The sequence below is a fragment of the Mus caroli genome, unplaced genomic scaffold (genome assembly GCF_978045245.1).
Source record: "Mus caroli unplaced genomic scaffold, Mus_caroli_1 scaffold_6, whole genome shotgun sequence".
Lineage (NCBI taxonomy): Eukaryota > Metazoa > Chordata > Mammalia > Rodentia > Muridae > Mus > Mus caroli.
Window position 1 is genome coordinate 52,642,203 of NW_028227261.1, and position 19,766 is coordinate 52,661,968.

The 19,766-nt window shown below is 40.7% G+C and overlaps 1 protein-coding gene across 20 annotated transcripts in view; it reads right to left on the minus strand.

Moving 5' to 3' along the window:
- The window catches only part of Sgip1 (SH3GL interacting endocytic adaptor 1), a 209,652-nt gene that overhangs the window by 26,236 nt on the left and 163,650 nt on the right, over positions 1-19,766 (minus strand). For 12 of the 20 annotated variants that reach the window (XM_085839147.1, XM_085839156.1, XM_085839144.1 and 9 more), the window contains one exon: positions 17,193-17,252. The exons of the other annotated variants lie outside the window; for them this stretch is intronic. In XM_085839147.1, the coding sequence (XP_085695273.1) occupies positions 17,193-17,252 (60 nt within the window). The remainder of the gene's footprint in view (positions 1-17,192; positions 17,253-19,766) is intronic. 20 annotated transcript variants of the gene reach the window in all.

Sequence of the window (19,766 nt, forward strand, 5' to 3'; positions counted from 1 at the left end):
AAGTACCCACAATTTACAGTTCTAATTCTTTCATAGGCTTGAACTTTGCCAAAATTAGAGCATCTTTGTATTTTATTTTATTTTAGTTTTTATGTATTTCTTTGGTCATCACATTCTGGTCTGTGTATAATTTCCAATAGCTATTTAATGCCTCTACAAAACTTTTCCAAATGTCAGGTCATTTCTAGGTAGTAATCTAAATTCATCTGTATATTCATTGATCTTTTCCCTCTGCATTATTTCCTGAAGATAAGAAAAAAAATCATTCCTATTGAGTTGTAAGATCAAATATAGATCATTTTTAATTGTGAAGAGTGCCAGGCTATATCACATAGATGCTGTGCTCAGTGTGGTTGGTCATAAGTGAGTGCTTCCATGTCCCCCATAAAACTTCAGAGTTTTTGTTTATTGAGGTTACTGACTGAAACTAGGATAATGTTAACGATGGTGAGAAAGTCAAAGTTATGGCCTAAGAGAACGAAGAAGAGCTTTTAAAATTTAAAAACATCTGAAATTGTGTTGTCCTACGACTTCAAGGGAACAGAATGTTTAAGGCCAAAAATCTGTAAGAAAACAGCATTGTGACCATAGGGAAGTCAGGTTACCCATACTTCTCTTGGGAGGACAGGGGTAGCAGACAGTGTACACTCAGATTTCTGTCTTGCAGTATCAGGTGCTTTGTAGATATTTAAGGTTGTCACTGTGAGAATAACTTTATAACAGAGAACAAATGCTCTGGACATAGCTTCCCCTCACTGGCAGGTTGAGTACACATACAGGTTCTGCTGTGTACAAGACAGAGGCGAGGACACAAACATGTAAATATAAGACATAAGCAAATGAAAAACTTAACACTAAGACAGTAGCTCTCAATCTGTGGGCCAAGCATGCAAATCCTCAACCCCTTTGGGGGTCAAAGAACCCTTTCACAGGGGTCACACATCAGATATCCTGCATGTCAGATATTTACATGACAACAGTAGCAAAATTACAGTTATGAAGTAGCAATGGAAACAGTTTTATTTATGATTGGGGGTCAGCACAACACGAGGAACTGAATTAAAGGGTCGCAGCATTAGGAAGGTTGAGAGCCACTGCACTAAGAGTGTACAACAGTGGTCCGTTAAATGCTTAGTTGACCACAAGGTGAACTTCCAAGTGAGGGGATGTGATCACTAGATCAACAAAGAGAGCATGGGCTCTACGGCCACATCCATCCAGGTATGATGTCTTGGTGTCCACTAGGACAGGCATTTGATATCTCTGTGGCTTAGTTTCCTCATCTTCAATATAGCATCAATAAAAAGAGAACACTAACAACTTGCATTACCCACTAGAGGCAGTATTTCTGAAGTCCTTACTGTGGTATACACTTGACGACCATGGTGCTTTTGCTGCCATGGGTAAGGTTATAGAACTACAGTTTAGTCTTTGAATTAGAATAAATTTTTAGGTACAAAGCAAAGGGAAGTTTAGAGATTCCTGTACAAAGGAAATTTGCAGGTTCCTTTCATCTCTCAACCTGATTTCTTGATGGTTTCTGTGCATACATGTTTAGTTTGGCATATATTTATACAGTAGGTGCCTACTATATTGGTTTAAATTGCTTTGTGTAGTATTTGTATCATGATAGGCTATAAAACTTGTTGGAATGCTTGTTTTATTAAAATTAATTTAAAAATAAAAAAGTATTTTAATTTTTACTTATTTAAAACAGCAATCATTATATTATGGTTAGCTTGCAAAAGACTCAAGGTAGGTGCAATATTTGTTATTACAATAACACACCTCTGGTGCTCCTAGAAGGGCCAGCCAAGTAATAGCAATTCCTGGGTACCTGTTGTGGGAAATATTTAAAAAATGAACCCGCCAACTCTCAGCGGGGCCAGGTCACGCTCTTGGGCTCCTGCCACCACCAACTCTCTAGAGCTAGCCCCTGCACCAGGTGATCTCACTTGCTCGGTCTCTTGGCAATGGAACTATTACCCTGGACTGAGGCTGGAGGGGTGAGGGATAAGTATCTAATGCAGACTCTGAACATGTTATGGAATAAGCCAGGGAAGGGAACATACTTTGCAAGCCATACCGCAGTGTCTTCTTTAGTAGAAAGCTAACTCAAACACTGTCATAAAATGTGATAGTTTAAAAAAAAGATGTGATAGTTTTTTATTTTTAAATCAACTATCAAAAGAAAGTCAAAACTTAAGAATGTCTATTGAGCTGTTTTTTTTGGTTTTTTTTTGTTGTTGTTGTTGTTTTTGTTTTTTGTTTTTGGTTTTTTGAGACAGGGTTTCACTGTATAGCCCTGGCTGTCCTGGAGCTCACTTTGTAGACCAGGCTGGCCTCGAACTCTGAAATCCGCCTGCCTCTACCTCCTGAGTGCTGGGGTTAAAGGCGTGCACCACCACGCCCGGCTCTATTGAGCTGTTTAATGTGTTTTCTTGCCTCCATTTATTTTGAAGTGGTTTAAGACTGCACAGTGGGCTAGGAAAGCTACACCCAGGCCTTACAGGAAGGGCAGCTCACCGAGCCTTTGTCCCTTTGTCCCTCTAATTTTGAATCAAGCTCAGGTGAGCTTTTCCAGCTTCTTTCATAGTCTCCCCAGCTGAGCTACTTAGATTAATTTCCCTTAACCTATCTGACTGAATTTCAACACAAGGAAATGTTATTTCCCTTGAAAATGCTTGGAAAAGAAAAAAAAAGTTATGCTTTGATGCAGCAAGAATGTGAAAAATCAGTTTATGCAGAAGATTAGCTCATTTATGTGGCTAGGCACCTTCCTTGGACCTTAAATCCTGTAACCTTAACAACTGGGACAAACAGGCTGACTGACAGGCTCGATGGACTAATACTTGGGTAGTGAAAGCTTCTGGCTGATTTTCAGGGACGCAGTTTGCTTTGCAGAAACTTAGAAATAAACTTGGAAAAAAAATAAATGTAGCTAAAATCCTGGAGTTCTTTTTTTATGTATTGTAAAATTAAGCTATCAATGTTATCACATTCAAATAAAATTAAAACAGCATACAAAGTCAAGATTATAAATATGTTTAACAAATCTAAATCACTGAATTAATAATCAAGTGCCGATTCCAGTCACCATTCAGGTATCTGAAGCTGTGACTTCTGATGGGTATGTGGAAGACAGTGGCTTGGATATCATCCTTTGTCATTGGTTAGTAAACAAATACTTGTCTCTATATTGAAGCTTATTTTGCACCTCAAAATAAACCAGTGGAGTGTGTATCATTAGATGGATTTGCGGTATCAACAAAATAATACACTGGTGTGTGTGCGTGTGCGCATGTGTGTGTACAGAAAGGTGCTTCTTCAAGAATTTAACAAAATATTAAAAATATTTTCTGTATCAATATAAAAAAAGTGTGATTTGGCACCCCAAATTTTTACTTTGTGCTTTTTGATATTTTTAAAAAATTTTTACAAGTAAAGTGTTTAAGTCAATATAATGATCACAAGAAAGCAAACCGTGGGTTATTCTCAGGTGCTTAGTAATGGCACCGAGGGTAGTTAAAATAAGGTGCTGTGTATGTGCTGTTTGGTCATAAAAGCAAGCCATAGATGCACAGAGTCACAGTCACAGGGAAAATATCATAACTGAAGTACAGCGGAACAATAATAGGCATTGTCTGCAGTTATTAGATCACAGATTATCTTACTTCCTTACATGTTTGTCTCTTCTATAACGTCCACAAGTAAGAGAATAATCAAATGGCATTTATTAGGAAATCTTACACAGAGGTGTCTACATTTCTGTTTTTAATTTCTTACATGGTTCCTTACAGTTAAAAAATGGATACTGGCAATTTTGAGAACTATTGAAAGTTATTTTTCCAATGGGGCTGACATGTATGTATGGATGGATGAAGGAGGAGGAAGAGGAGGAGGAGGAAGCTGCCTGGAACTGACTCCCTGAAAGTCCACAGTTTGAGTGGCCAGTTTCATTGACAATGAGCTGTGAGTTAATAGTTCAAAGCCAGCGACCACCTATAGACAGGAGGAGCCGTCACTAGTAACCATTGTTCCTGTCCTCTCAGCAATACAGTGTCACCATAGTATCCTGCAAAGACAACCCTGCCCTGCTTCCTCACCAGGCTTCCTGGAGTAACCCTGGGGCTTTATCAGAGGCCATCTTCATGCTTCTCTGTCATCACATAGGGCAACAAAAGCTTGTTCTCATCGGCTGAGCAGCAGACAACCGTAACTGTGAAGACACACAGCTCCTGTATAACTGATCACCTGCCAACCACAAAAGCAGCCTCATTCCTTTTGTGTTTCCTCACGTCCTGGTGACTCCTAAGCAGAGCAGTAGAAGAGAAAAACAATTCTACCCCAGGTCCCATGGGTTGACAGGCTCTGGAGGAATGACAGCCACATGCATGATGGCAAAAATCATTGATGAACTCCTAACAGTGACAACTGAACACTCCTCCTCCTGAGACCGTCAGAGCCATCTTGGATGCAGTGAAGCAATTAGTGCACAACTGTTACTACACATCCGGTGTTATTTATCTTCCCCATATTTAAAAGTGGGAAGGATATGTTTATGTTAGTAGCTATTATAAGGTGTAATTATGCTTGTGTTTCGGTTTTACATTTTGAAAGGATGTTTCATAACCAACAGTCTGAAGTCAGTTTGGAGGTAATGTGAATTAAATATGTTTCAAACCCAGAGACAGAAAGGATGTGAGAGGGAAGTGTCTCCCGAGTCTCCCCATCTCTTTATATCACCAGCGTACCTTCTCCACTCATTTATGGCACTCCCCCATCATAGGGTAGCTAGAGGCTCATAAAGGAGGTTTTCTCCCTTTTTCCTTCTTTTATCCTTTTGTAGTGCTGGGCCTCTTACATGCTAGGCATGCGGTGAACTGATGAGGCCTACCAGCCCTTAAAAGACTATTCTATTATGGGAGTATATAACCTAAAATTGTGGCTAGTCCTTCCTAAAAGACTCACAGCAAACATAAAAGCAACAGAGATTATTGGCCAGCCATTGTCTGAGGCAGGCTCAGGGCCACTGAAGAGCAAAGTGATTTTCTTTGCTTTCTTACCCTTCATTTTCTTCTGGGGAGGTTTGAAATTACTTGTCAAATCTGCCAAATGCTGTGGTTTATGAAAGAACGAGACAAAACCAGTTTTCCTGCCCATCTCCCCGCAGCTTTAGCACAGGAGCTCACCGTCAGCTAGACTATTAGTCTCCAGTCAGTCTGAAGGATTAGCTCAGGGGATGCGGGTGCAGAGGAAGGTGGTATTATGGGTCCAACCATCCTCTTGTTCCATAAGCAACCCAGGGGAAAAAATGCTTGCTGTCCATAGAAAGGAAAGTGAAGTAGCAACTCAGAGAAGATCATGTTGTGGGATTACTTATGTAGAAGACTGAAATGCCAGAGACTTCTTGAAAGCAAGCAAAATTGGCACAGAGACAGCACGTGTCACAAGCCAGGGATGTGTGAGGGTGGACAATGGTGGTAAAAGCTAAGATATACTGAATGCCCCACATTCACAGTGAACCCATGCTACTGTGCTGGGCTTTCATCTTGACCACAGTGGCATAGAAAGGTGCCATTATTATCCAGCTTCCAGAGCAAGAATGCAAAACTTAGATTATAACACAACGTGCTAAGGATGTAGTTCCAACCCCCAAGGTTTATTACAGATCCTAAACAGTATGTGTACTCAACACACATACACACACACACACACACACACACACACACACAGACACACACACCACTACCACCACTACCACACCCCTATTTAAGATATAAAATATGTCTATTCTACTTCTCTCCATATGTAATTGTATATATGCATGTGTAAATTATTACCAAGTACACTGATATAAACTAATGGGGGTTTCCTCTCTAGTATTTAGGATAAAACCAACTTACAGTTACAGTAGCACACCTATGGCATCTGATGATGTTTCAGAATGCTAACACAGCAACAGTGAGCAGTATTCAGAGAACTCTACCTAGACCTAAATCACTCCTATTTCTTCCATTGCCCTTAGGTTAAAGGAGAAAATAGCACAAGACACTGATGGATGCCCCCAGGGCACTGTAGCTCCTTACTAATAATATTCTTTACATGTTAGTGTCACTGTTCATTTGATGTCTGGGTTCTGTACATCATAAAGGTGAGGACATGCTTTTCTTCCTGACTGCTGTGTCCCGATAGCTTTCACAGTACCGGTGCACATAGCAGGTACCCAGTAAACAATCACTGGCTGAATGAGCACAGCTGTAATAACATTGATAACAAATGCACAGTACCTAAGCCAAGTTCTACAAATTTAATCATTGTTTTCCCTACCACATGCCTACCTGTTACAGTTAGTAAGCATGAAAAAAATTAGTCAATACAGTTCCATTATAATTAATCCTGAGAACCTACAGAAAGAGTCTTGACTCCTTTCACAGCTATAACTGTGAGCCTACCAGCAGGCATTTGCATGCTGAATCTACCTTAAGGGAGTATGTTAGTCAAACTCTGTAATACTGGCTGTCCTAACAGGACAGAAAACTTCTTCAGCATGACTTATATGACCCTAAGATTATGTGGGGTAGGTAGTGAACTTAATTTTTTTCTCTACCTGCTACATGGAAAAAGAAAAAAAAATGAAGTATTATATAAAAGTAACTCTTTTTACTAATAAAGAACTATACAATTTAACACTCAGTTACTTTATTGTGAACCATTTCATTTTTATTTGATATGAGCCAACAAATATAAATATCCCTTCAGTCTCAAGTCTGTAAGCATCCATGTGTGAGAGTCAGAAGGGAGAAAAGGCAGAGGTAATAGAAGATTATATCACAGAGAAGGATACAGGCGCAAGAGTGCTGGAAGCACTGACGGGCAGCAGGTCGGGAGGGGAGAAACATCCCACAAGTCCCCTGTTAACTTGTATTCTTGATAGCAACCAGGAAGAAGCTAACGCTTTTCTTCTGCAGTTTTCCCTTCTAGTGGTCAGGTTGTCACACTTAGGATGCCACAGGGTTTTAGATATTGCCACAGTCAGGAACAGGCAACAGAGAGAAGACAGCAAGACTTTTAGGCCATTAATAGGTTCTACAAAAATGTAACTGTTGACTGGCCCACTCAAAATTAATCGCTGATTCTTTTTTTTCCTTAAGAAAACCACAAAGGAGCAACTTCTGTTGCAGCTGCTCTAAACCTTCCTGTCTATGGATCCAGAGCCTGTCACACTCAGCAGACAGCTCCCTGTTTTTTACAGTCCATTTCTTCTTGTACTAATCTTCAATGGATTCTGCACAGGAACCTCAGTCCTTCTTCCTGGTCACATCACGGTTACTTGATTTCTTCCTCCTGATTAATGACAGACTTCTCCCTGGTTCTCCCATCCAAGTACTAAACAGGCAGAGCCCTGCTTAACTTCAGAGAACAAACGACACGTGGCAGTGCCGGAGGTGTGACTGTCCATGGCTCCTTAGATGGCTCCTTATCTGAAGGCAGACTCAGCCTTCCAATTTTCTGCCATACTACGAGGTATTAAAATTCACCTTGAACAGGGTTGCATTACAGATTCTTTCTCCAAGCAGGCAAAGCACTTTAGAATGTGGTCCTGATTTACTTGGTCCATCTTTGCAAACATTCCTCACTTGCCCAGGATTTATCAGTGCCGAGTACCAGTTAGATGTTTCTCACCTCGACTCCGACTCCGTTTAAGTCACTCTCTCAAGCCTGTGCACTTAGCTTTGTGAATCCTGGTTCTTTAACGTCAGCTGGGGCAAGTCCCCTTCCCTCTAAGAAGATGCTCCTGATTCTTCTCAGTTAACCCCTTGTGCTTTTCTAGAGTTTCACAACTCTCCCATGCCTTTGCTAAAGCCACCTTATGGGAAGTACTTCACTCCTGGTGTTTGTGTGTTTCTAGAAAGCAGACGCCATTTTGTTTGATCTTCATAATGTTCCAACACAGGGCCTTTAGCCAAGAAGACTGATGGAATAGTTGTATCCACCAAGGGAAGGAACAAGCGAATCTTTGTTAGCTTTTCTGATCTATTAATCATGGGCTATTTCCTTTTTCTGCTCTAGGGAAGTGCCAAACTCATGCTTCAGATTTCCAGTTGTCTCCGTGTAATAACTCTTCTTCTAGGACTTATGGCTTTGTGATCTTCCTGTTCGACAATTTCCTTCTGCACCCAGGCAAGTGTGATGTGCACTTGGGGCTCATCTCCTCTCTGAGGGGTGAAAGTTTCTATAAGTATAGCAGGTCTCCTGTTTTGGGCATATTTGTCGATCTGTTGGATTGTGTTCAATTTCTTTTGAGCACAATACAGTTCAATACACAATGCACTTTGGACCATCATTGTCTTAAAATGAGGAAAAGACACCACGGGCTGAATATGATGGATACACAAGAAAATCCTGGCCTAACTACTGACAAGGAGATAAAAGGTGACATCAGAGAGAAGGAAAATGCCAGAATCTAGAAAGCACAGTGTCTGGGACTCAGCACCTTTTTGGTCACATCACTTCATTTTTTTCTTACTCAGTTTGAATGCACCTCAAAGCATTGATAATTAAAAACCAAAACCAAATCCTTTCAGGTGATATAATAATTTAACAAACAAAAGACAAGTTGGTCCTTTTTGGTTTTCTTAATTATCTTGCTGGGTGGCTACCATCCCTTCCATTCTGAAGTTTATAAAACACAGACTAAGTGACATTAAGCCCTCAAGATTAGGAGTCTTGTTGGGCACAACAGAGACTTGAATACTATGGTGATTAAAACATAACTTTTAGGACTTAATAATTCCCCCATGAATGGTTTAATCACAGGACTTTGTGCTACCTTGAAGACATTTCCCAAGTTCCTGCATCTCTGCTCACCATTTGAGATGTTAGTAGTAGAGTGCCACAGCCTTAGGTCATGGTGTGAACAACCTGAGCCAATGCTATTGCAGTGGTAGCTCAGAAATGCACTACGATATGGGTTAGCCATAACATCCTGCAGCACCATTACTGGCAAAGATAGTGGTACTTAGATATGCAAAATAAATAAATACATAAGTCACCATTTCACTATCCAGGTATGCCCTGCCTGGCAACAGACTTGGCCCAGAAGCTATCATACATTAAATTTTCCCACAATTATATAGTCAGAGAGATTCTGACATGAGTTCTGGACATTCATGACCTTCTCAGGTGCCCCTACACACATTTTGCCTATATATCATGTTCAAGCAAGACGAATAAGGCACACTCTGCCCATTCTGTCTGCAGCATGCCTGCATTACACTAAATGTGAGTGAGGTGGGATGATGTCTTCAGACAGCAAGAACAAGTCAACATCCACCTGTTCATTCTGAGGGATTTTCAGAGCCAGGTGATGAGTTTACTATGAAGAGAAAATGGGAAAATCTAAATCTTTGCAGATTTCCCTGGTAGCACAGTTTGCATTTTTCAATTGCACTTTAATCTTTTAAACTGAGTTAGTATGTTAAAGCAAAGCATCAAGCCCTTGTGTGAGCTTCATTATTAAGGGAAAGGATTGGATAGTTCATCAGCATACGGCAGATAACACACAGTCTCAGAAGGGTACGGACTATGCCTGCATTTGGAATGAAGACTGATTTGAACTGATGCTTTTTATGTTCCGGCGTTGTTTCACCACCCTGACAACCCAACGCGGCGACTTTTGCAGTGAGTGCTCATTCGCTTTCATGTTTGTCCATTGAAAATATTGTACCTACCCTGAATGGGAAAGGTACAACTGGGGAACCCTTCCCACCAGAAGAACTCTAGGAATTTAGCAAAGCAAATGCTTCCCAGAAAACTGTCCACACCTTTCAATTTTCCTTTCCTTAATGACTTCCAAGTGAGTTAATTAGAAATTTTGTGATGAGAAGAATGTTGAGCCTTTCCAAACTCTTACAGTTTTCAATACATGTCTGTGTGAAGAGAAGTGAGTGATGCTGGGATGAAGGTCAGCGACAGGGCACGTGCCTAGGGGTTGTAAACTATGGGTTCAATCCCTAGAACCACAAGAAAGAGACACACAGACAGACAAAGCGGTGGTCGTGTGTTTCCTGCATGAAGTTATGACTTACCAGCGGTCAATTAGGGAAACTAAAAAGCCTGCTTAGGTTGGTCAGACATCTGGAGTGCTGTTTCTCGGAGACAACACAAGTTCAGAGAGAATAGAGTATCTTATTGCAGAGATGACCAGGGTGCTTCCAGAAACATATCTTCACTCTCTGGGATCTGGTCAGGATATAGAAAAGAATCCGAATGGCAGATTGGGCTGGTGGGCAGAGTCAGAGTAGAAAGGGTGGGAGAGGAGGTTTCTGGGAGGCCCAGGCAAGCTGTGCCTGGGAAGAAAAGAGCTGGAGAGCTGGAATGAGAGGAGGAGGGAAAATCCTGCTCTGCTGTTGAGACTCTTGAGTACTGTGGGCTGAGGGAGTGGCGCAGGGTGTTTTCCACAAAGCAGCTGAAATTTAAACCTCTAACTCTGCCGGCTGTGAGGCTCTGGAAAGCTGTTACCCAAATCTCATTTTCTATAGCAGTGGCTGGTGTAGGTGAAATGACAGCACAGAGGTGCTTCCTGCAGAGTGAGTGCTTGGGCACTGCTCTATTTTTATTCATTTCCTCTCTTCTCCTAACATGCTCCAGCCTTTTCCAGGTGTTATTTCTCATATAGAACTCATTCCCATCCCCCTACTATAGATGACACTTAATTCTCTCCTTATTTTTTATTCTGCATGCTGGAAGTAAGCTATGTAGCAACAGGGATTTTTTTTCCCCTAGTGTGAAGTGGTCAGCAAGGCGCTTGTATGCATCTCATGCTCAATAGATGCTGTTGAATGAGCGAGAATTAGTGCTTAACATAGTTCCTATTATATAAGACTTGTGACACGCTTTAGTTATGAAATGGCTAAACGGAGCCCTGCCAGGAAGCGTTGTTTCCAAGGTGCTGATGCTGAGCAGAGTGGAGGAACCAAGTTGGGGATGAAGAAACTGTTGAGGCCCTGGAGACCATGTTGGGGATGGGTCATCCCCACAGAACCGGAAGAGATGGTGCTTGAAAATGAAGATGATTCAAATGAAGTTGCTGGTACTTCACAGATAAATGCAGAGGGAGGCCCTGAGGTCAGGGGTCAAGGAATAATGAGGGAAGCCAGTGGAGTGATCGGATAGATGGTCAAATGACCAATATCTAAATCAGGAGGTTTTGACATGCAAAGCAGGGCTGTGGGAATTTAAGCCTGATTTTCAGTCCGATGGCATGTGGCCCCCAGGAAAGTGAAACACATTCTGTGGAGGCTGTTTCAGAGAGATGTGGGTCCCTGGAGAGAGTGGGGATTCAGTTAGGGAAGTGAGGGTGTTCCCTGAAGTGAGTTCAGCAAAGAGAGTGAAAATGTAGAGAGTGGGTGCCAAGGATGCTGGGCCAAGGGGAGCAGGGTCACAGAGGACAGTGTGACACGTCTGAGACACAAGATGACTCATGGCCACAAGGATTTGTTGTTGTTGTTGTTGTTGATTTTCACTGCCAGATGCAAGATGCTTTTATAGTTTAAAGAGCCATGAAGGAGAAAGGCAGTGCATTTTTGGAAACATCTTGACATTAAAAGGCACTACAGAATTGAAATATCTGTCAGGCTCAGTGATTTGTCACGGAAATATAATTTCATTCTACCTGAGGATACTTGATGGCTTCAGCAGTCAGCTACACGTGTGTGTGTGCATGTGTGTGTGTGCGTGTGAGTGTTCATTCAGGTGTGTGCCTTGTGTATGGGCATGACATGTGGGTATGTGGCAAAGGTCAGAGGTATCTTCTTCAATTGCTCTGCTCCCTACTTTTGAGGTAGAGTCTCTTGCTGAACCTGAAATTCACCATTTGGCTAGACTGACTCCTGAGATCCTTCAGTTTTCACCTCCACAGTGCTGGGATTATAGTGCGAATGGTGGTACCTGGGTCTTTAGGTGGGTGCTAGCTCCTCATACTTGTGTGATAATAAAGTCTTTACTAAACTGAGACTCGTCTCAAGCCCAGATTTTCTTTTGGTTGATTTAAAAGTTACTAGCATTTAAATAATTTTCTTAATAAGCTTAATATACATTAAATTTTCTAGCAAAGATATTTGTAAAATATATTTTTAGAAGCATTGAGATATATTTAGAAGCACTGTAATTTGTAACCCTGGTCTAAGGCCTTGTACCTCATTTGTTAGCAAGTCTGAGGTACTTCATGTCTTTTCAAACTGAACTCACTAGTCAGTGTTCACAGACTGGTCAATGACTCAAACATGAATGGAACGAGTGTAGAATCCTAATCATGATTAAGAACAAATGTGAGCAGAAAAAAACAATGAACAGTGAAGTTTTAAACACAAAAATGGTACAGAAGTCGGAAAATAAATGCAAAACTTCTTAAAACAAGCGAAGATTTTGACAAGAGAACCTTCAAGTTCTTCTTTCTCTGGATGAAGCATTGAAGAAAGGTGTGATTAATAAAAATAAATGTGAACAAACATGAACGTCCCAGAGACTCTGTTAAAATGCTATTCAACAGAATGTGTTGGATGGATTTTTGGAGTGTAAACACTGTGGTGGGGCCACGTTCTCAGGGTGTTATACAGCCACGTCTACGTCATTTTATCATGACAACAGAAAATAATCTTTGCCATCTTTTCAGGTTTTCCTAGGCGAAACCCCCTAGAGACTGATCTGTACGTATGAAGCTCTATTACATTAGTTAATTTCCTGGCTTAAAAATTGGAGTGCAGACTTCATTAGTGGCTCAGCTGAACAAGAGTTAGAGTCTTGGCAGGCTCAGCTGTGGGCTTGTGTGCACTTTAGCTTCCAACTCATCTTGAAGCAACCCATCCCAAAGCTACTTCGATCACTTTACTGATGTATTCGACAATAAAAAGATGCCTGTACATTTTGTGTTTGTTTGGTTTTGGACAGGTTCTCTCCAGCATGGAGCTTGCTACTATCCCTGACTACTCTCGAATGCATCAGACTCTCTGTGCTGGAATTACAGGGGTGCTTCGGCCCACCAGTCTCACCTGGACCCTTTAGTTTCAGCTGGTTGAAAGAGAAAATTTAGGGGGTCACGGGTTTGTGGGCTTACCATCTTTCTTATTAGAAAACTAACAGCTTCAGGTGATAAAGGCACACGAGAAAAAGGGCAACTCAGAAAAATCACCTAGTACCAGTTCTTAGCTCACACTGGGAAAAGGCTTCAGGGCATCAGAAAGGTTTACATAGACGGTTTTGGAAAATATTAAAATGGTCAATCTGCCATCTCTTTTGGTTTGTCGTTTTAGTTTACTTCATTTGTTTTGATTTAATTTGAACTAGGATAGGGAATAGTAGTCACTGACTCCAGAGTAGAGAGCACAGTGAAAACCATTGCCTGCTTTGAACAGGTATTAATAAAATAAATGTCTGTGGCTCTAGGCAGAGAGCTAACAGAAAGATGGTACAAAGATATATTGCTCTAATATGTCATGACGGCATACTCAAATTCTGTCTAATGTGGGCTCCATGGGAATTCTGGGTTTAGTTCCTGCTTTGACTAGCTGCCTGCTTATAAGCGGGTACAAATAGAAGTGTGACTCAATTGTATTAAGATGGCATAAAGATAGACTCCTTGCCTCACAGGATACTCGTATTTTGTCTAACATGGACTTTACAGGAATATTGGGTTTTATATCCTCTTGGCAACATAGGAAAGGCCTAAATATAGGCACATACAATATTTTAGTTTATTTCATTTGTTTTAGATTGTTTTAATTTTCAAAATAGGTGTGATGTTGAGTTTTATGCTTATATTATTCCTCTGGGAGAGAGGTCAAAATGAAGGCTTTTCTCGTTACTGGTTCAAGGCTATGCTTATTTTGAAAAAAAGGTTTTTGTCTTTGTGTTTTGGGAAAAGGTGATTGAGGTATTTACATCTTCCAGAGTTATGTGGATCAGATATGATGGACGGAGACCTCCAGAGGACTAGATTCCAGAAAATCAAACAAAAAATATATCTTGATGATACTGAAGTTTTGTTTTGAACTCCTGATGTCCTGGACTTCAGCTGGATCCAGTCAAGAAAACACAGATATCAGAGACTGATCAATCCTGTTTTCCCTACCCTTCTCCCCGGCCCCCTTCATAATATCTCAACACCCATATTCAGCTTGAAGAAGTTATGAAGAGTTGTTAACCCAGTTCCCTGGGCTTTGGGGCTGGAGAGAGTTATTAATAAGTTGTTGTCTTTCTAGGGAATGTAAAAATGCTCATATTTGGAACAGGGAGGAAATAGCTAGAATTGATTGTGTAGCCATAACCTCATTTGATAGACATCTTTATAATTGTTACTGGGTTGAAGTCATAAGTTCATTTGGTACAGAATTTATTATGATGCAAAATCAAGGTTACCTAGTATAAATTTCTTCTATTGACACTAAATATTTGAAAATACAAGGATTAGACCTAGTCCTTCTTTTGCTGTTTTTATAATCAGATCTGAGATGTTTAAGTTTGTGAATTTAGGGTCAAATAACAAATTCATGGCTCTGAGTTTATTGTTTGGGGGTTTTCAAGATTTTAACTAGAAACAGCTGAGAGTAGTTAACAGACAGCAATCCAGATTACTTTACATAGACAGTTGGTTTTCAAAAACATCAGAAATCCACAGAATGTGACGTTTAATGTTATTTATTCACTTGTTGTTGAGACTAGTCTGTGCTTGACAGCGTTCTCTGTCTTGGATTCAAAGAAGAAATTGAATATCTATGAGTTACTCCAGTTGTGGTGAGACAACTAGACAAAAATTGCCTTTTTTCATCTACAGACATAATATTGTCCAAAGAAAGAACACAATTACAGGTTTAGGACACCTTAATTCTGCTGTGACAGAGTAGGCTAGTCCTTAATATTCCTGTTTCTCTAGGTGTGTCAGATGGCCCTGGCCCAGAAGGCTAAAGACTGATGCTCCAACATTTTGAAGTAAAGAACTGTGCAGGTGTTCAGCAGTCTCTATCAATTGGCTAGTTTTGGAAGCTGTGTTACACTTCCTATATATTTTCAGTTATTATCAGTCATTCTTGGATTTATGATGGGGTTGAAAAACTATATAGTCTAGCCAACCCAGGCTTTTTACTTTGAGAGGAACAGATTTAAGAGAATGGTTTTCAGTTGACATTCAATCTTAAGGCAGGACATAGCCAGGTACAGAACTATAGTTTTCTAAGTTAGGATAGAGGACAGTGTTCAATTTTATTGGCAAAAATGTTGGACTGGGTGTTAGATCTATCGTATACCATATAATTTACAATATGGTAATAGTTGTGTTCAATTTGTATTTTGAGAGAAAGTCATGTTTTTGTTTTTGTTTGTTTGTTTTAATTAAACAGAAAGGGTGAAATGTTGCAGGATTTTCTCTGTCCAATCACATTAGGGCAGTGGCAGACCTGTGATTGGACAGGAAAAGAGAGGTGGAGCTAGGAGTTTAGGGGACAGGGAGAGAGATGGAGAGGTAGCAGGAGGGGAGAAGAGGAGAGGCCAATATGGATGCAGACAGACAGGAAGAAGATCATGATTCTGTATGGTTTCAAGCAGCCACAAGTAGCTAAGATTTTCACAAGGTTAGAATACTTGGGTTAAAGCTTTATCTTTATTAATTGGCTCTGAAAGTACCGTATTGGCATCTTGTAAATTGTGATCTTATTGTTATATAAATCTGATTGGATAATTAAGCCTTAAGAGTCATGTTTCTACTGTGTAACTAGGTGTTGAGATGGCTGATCGTGGGGTGTGTGGGGCGTTGCCGTGTGGAAATGAGGTGAACTCGATAGCTGGGAGAGAATAGCTCAGTGGTGAGAACACGCCGAGCAGGACCGTGGAGGGACATAGTGTTGGGCCCGCCAGTACTCTACTAGAGCGGGAACACAGACCAGCGGGGCAAGAGACATGGCAGATTGACCTTTTTAATATTTCCCACAACAATAGACCATGTTTTCTGCAAGCTACTCTGCATTAAGGGCTCCCGTCTTACAAGAAAAATTCACTGTGGGTGAATTTCATTTTCCTGTGTTTCATACTGCTCATATATTTCAGCCACTATAATTTTAAAAACTGCACTAAAACACACCCAAGTTCCTGTTGTCATGAAACACAAAGACAAGTTCTATATTGATATCTATTCTAAGAAGAAAAAAATTACATATACATATTTTTGTCATTTTTTTATACCAACTTTTGACCCTGGTATAAAACTTCACTATTTAAAATTACGCAAATAAGACCTTATATGATAAATCCTTATGCATAAAATGGCTGATTAATTAGGTAAAGTGCTTCATTTCCCCACACTGGTAGTTTAAGTGTGCCACTTAATCAAATTTCCAGCCCATGAAGATGAGTTAGAAGTTAAACACTTAACTAAGGGTTAGACTGAATTAAGGGTTAGACTGCTAACCCTTGATGGAAGATATAATAGATGGTCAAACCTTGAGTTTAAAAATTTGACATTATTTTTATGTGTTTTTTTTTTTTAACCTTCTAGAATGGCAGGTTCAACAGCGGTTGGTCTACTTTATTGCAGTTTTATTACAGTAGCAATTTCAGGAGATGCAGATGAAAGTTTCTTCTAACACTCCTTGTTGCCTCTGTTTGTCTGATTCCCTTGTGAACATTCATAATATGCACATGTATGCACGAGTACATGCACACGCGCGCGCACACACACACGCACACACACATGCACACACACACACATGTACATGCATATTTACAGTTTACAAGATTGAATTCTATATTTGGAATGTCAGTTTTCCAAAGCAACCCCAAACGTGCTTGAGTTTGCCACACACACTTGCAAAAGGGTTAGGCAAGAGCCTGGTTGACAGAGTCAAGTTCCTTACCTAAAGAAGGCTCCATTTTGTTCTGCTTTTAATTGGCCATCATTAATTAAGTAACCGAGGTCAACTGCAAATCAGCTTTAATTTGTTCAACGTGGATAATTGAAGAACACATACAAACCAAATTCATGAAATGCCTTCTTTAGTACTTGATGCTTTCTAAGTAGCCATAGCATTTTTCAATGGAGAAAGCAAGATCAGAAATTTTGAAGAAAAACTGGGGCTTTTGAAATGAGAATAAAAACAACACAGGACTATGGATTAGAATCTGGTATGCTATGCACTACTTACCTTCAAAAGTCAAATAAAACTTTCCTCTGTCAAACCAAACGAGGGAGGGCTGTTCATTCTCTGTTTGGCCAGGAGTTGAAGCGGGATGGGGAAGGTTAAGGAAAGGGAGAGAGAAGGACACGATGTGAGTCACAGAGCAGGTAATTAATCTCACTACGGGGAGGGGCGGGGCACTGCATGCCGTTAGCGTGCAGGAAAAAGGGAAGGCTGGCGGTCTAGAGCTGTTTGGTTTTTCTTTTTCCTTAAAATTGAGCAAACAAAGCAAAATCGAAGCTATGGAGACTGAAGGGATGGACACGCATGTAGGTAGCTTGAGGGCTAGGCACTTGTAAACATGGAGCAGATGTCTTCCTGGCCATGCAGGGGTGTCAGCATATTTCAACTGCATTAATTTGGGCAAACTTTCATTCAGCAATTGCTGTATCGTTTTCATCTTCAGTGTCATCCTCTTGCTTGTTGGCACAAACGATAAACTTGGCTAGTGGCTTATATGCAACATTCGCTTAGCATTGCATATCAATGTAAAGTCCGCAGATGATGTCAGAGACCTCCTGTCCCTTTCTGGGAACTGCCTTAGGCACCCAGTCACAACACACCCTTTACTTCCGTACTAAAGAGAAGAGACACTTCCAATGGTGCCTTGTTAACTGCTAAATTAGAAAGCAGACAATAGATTCTGGGTACCTAAATCACTCCTTCCTCTGAAAATTCACACAGCAATGACTCTCACCTGGTTTGAGCCTTTTCTCTTTTGAGAAACTGTCATGCAACCTGTTGCTTTATAATAAAATGTCCACTTAAAATAGGTTCAGTGACATGAGTTCCGCAATGGTCGGGACATGTACAGGGTGCATCTGAGAGGCACTGGGACTCATGAGGGGAGGAGGATGTCTAATGAAGCTTCTAGCATTCAGATGGAAAATAGCTTGGATTTGAAAACTCTAAGTGTCCAGAGATCACTCAGCTAGCACCGTACCTGCAGGCGTGTCACAGCGCCTTTCAAACGAGGGCAGTTTGTCATAAAAAACATCATCTTCTGACACTACAAACCAAAGAAACATAAACGAATGGAAAACAAAAACACAAGGACAGATTCCAAAGGAAACTGAGAAGCACGTTTACCGACCAAGGCAGGGATGATTTTCATGGCGAAAGGAAAGAACTTAAGGTTAAGACATTGGGATTAGGATGAAGATGGAAATCGATGAGTGTATTCGAGATGGTTCTATGAGGAAAAACTGAATTAAAAAGAGTCAGGGTTTAGCATCTATCAATGTGGTGGAAATCAGGGAAGGGGCTATGCCCTACCATCTCAGGGACTATTATTAATAATTGATTTCTGCAAGAATACTTCTCTCCAATGCAGTTCTCAAGGGGCTAGATGTATGTCAACACAAATCCCAGCACAGCCCTGACATCTCAACAAGATCGCCTGGCACATACATCTCCCCCAGGAGAAAGGAGTTAGCTTTTAACTTGACCACAAAGCAGCAGAATACATCCAGGGTTCCTTTGGGAGCAGTGCCATTAATTTGCTTGTACCTGCCTTTGACAGTTAACGATCATGAATTTTGAGCGGTGGCATCACACTGGTATTTCTGATCATGGCTCCAACTGTGGCTGAACATCTTTGGAAGGTGGCCCCAGCTTTATGAGCTGGGTCTTTGGACCTCAACTATTTTGGATCCTTAATCTCTCTTCTTACCAAATTACAAATACAAGAAACTTCTTTTTTCTTTTTCTTACTATATGAAATCAAAATATAATGCCACAAGTTTTAAAGGTGTTATTAGACCCTTAATAGATTAAGCAAATAAAACCAGTAATGGGCAAACCTATTCTCACTGCAGAGAAGCACAGAAATTAGGATCCTGCAAATGTTTCATGCACAGTGATGGTTCTGGAAGTCATTCTATTAACCTGCTGTCTAGACTTACGGTCCATGGCAGGGAAACTTTTCTTTTTCAATTCTTTAGGTTCTAAGATTAAAAAAAAAAGTATGTATGTGAATGTGAGTTTGAGTGTGTCTATGTGTGCTTGTGAGTGTGTGTCTATGTGCGTATGTGTGAGTGTATGTATATGAATATATAAATGTGTGTATTAGAGTATGTGTGTGTGTGTGTGGGGGGGGGAATGTTGGGAAGGCAAGTGCATGCTATGCCCATGGAAGCCAGAGGGCACTGGGTTTTCTGGAGTTGATTTAGGGTTGTTTACCATCTGATAAAGTTTGTTTAGAATTAATCCTGGGCCTTATGGGAGAACAGCAAGCACTTTTAAAAGTAAATTAACCAGTTAATTAACATATTTTGTATGTGTCTTGCTTGCATGTAATGCTGGTGCACCACATATATGCCAGCTCCCTCAGAGGCTGGAAGAGGGTGCGGGATTCCTTGGAACTGGAGTCTTAACCACTGAGTCTTCTCTGCAGCCCTAGGTTCCAGGATGCTACTTGTCAGTACTTAACTGTACTCTTAGGTTCCTTGCTGGTGGAATGACTCAGGAGAACATCTGTTCCATCACATAGGCATATGGATACAGACGCTTCACAAAATACAGCATCTTTTGTTAGACGCT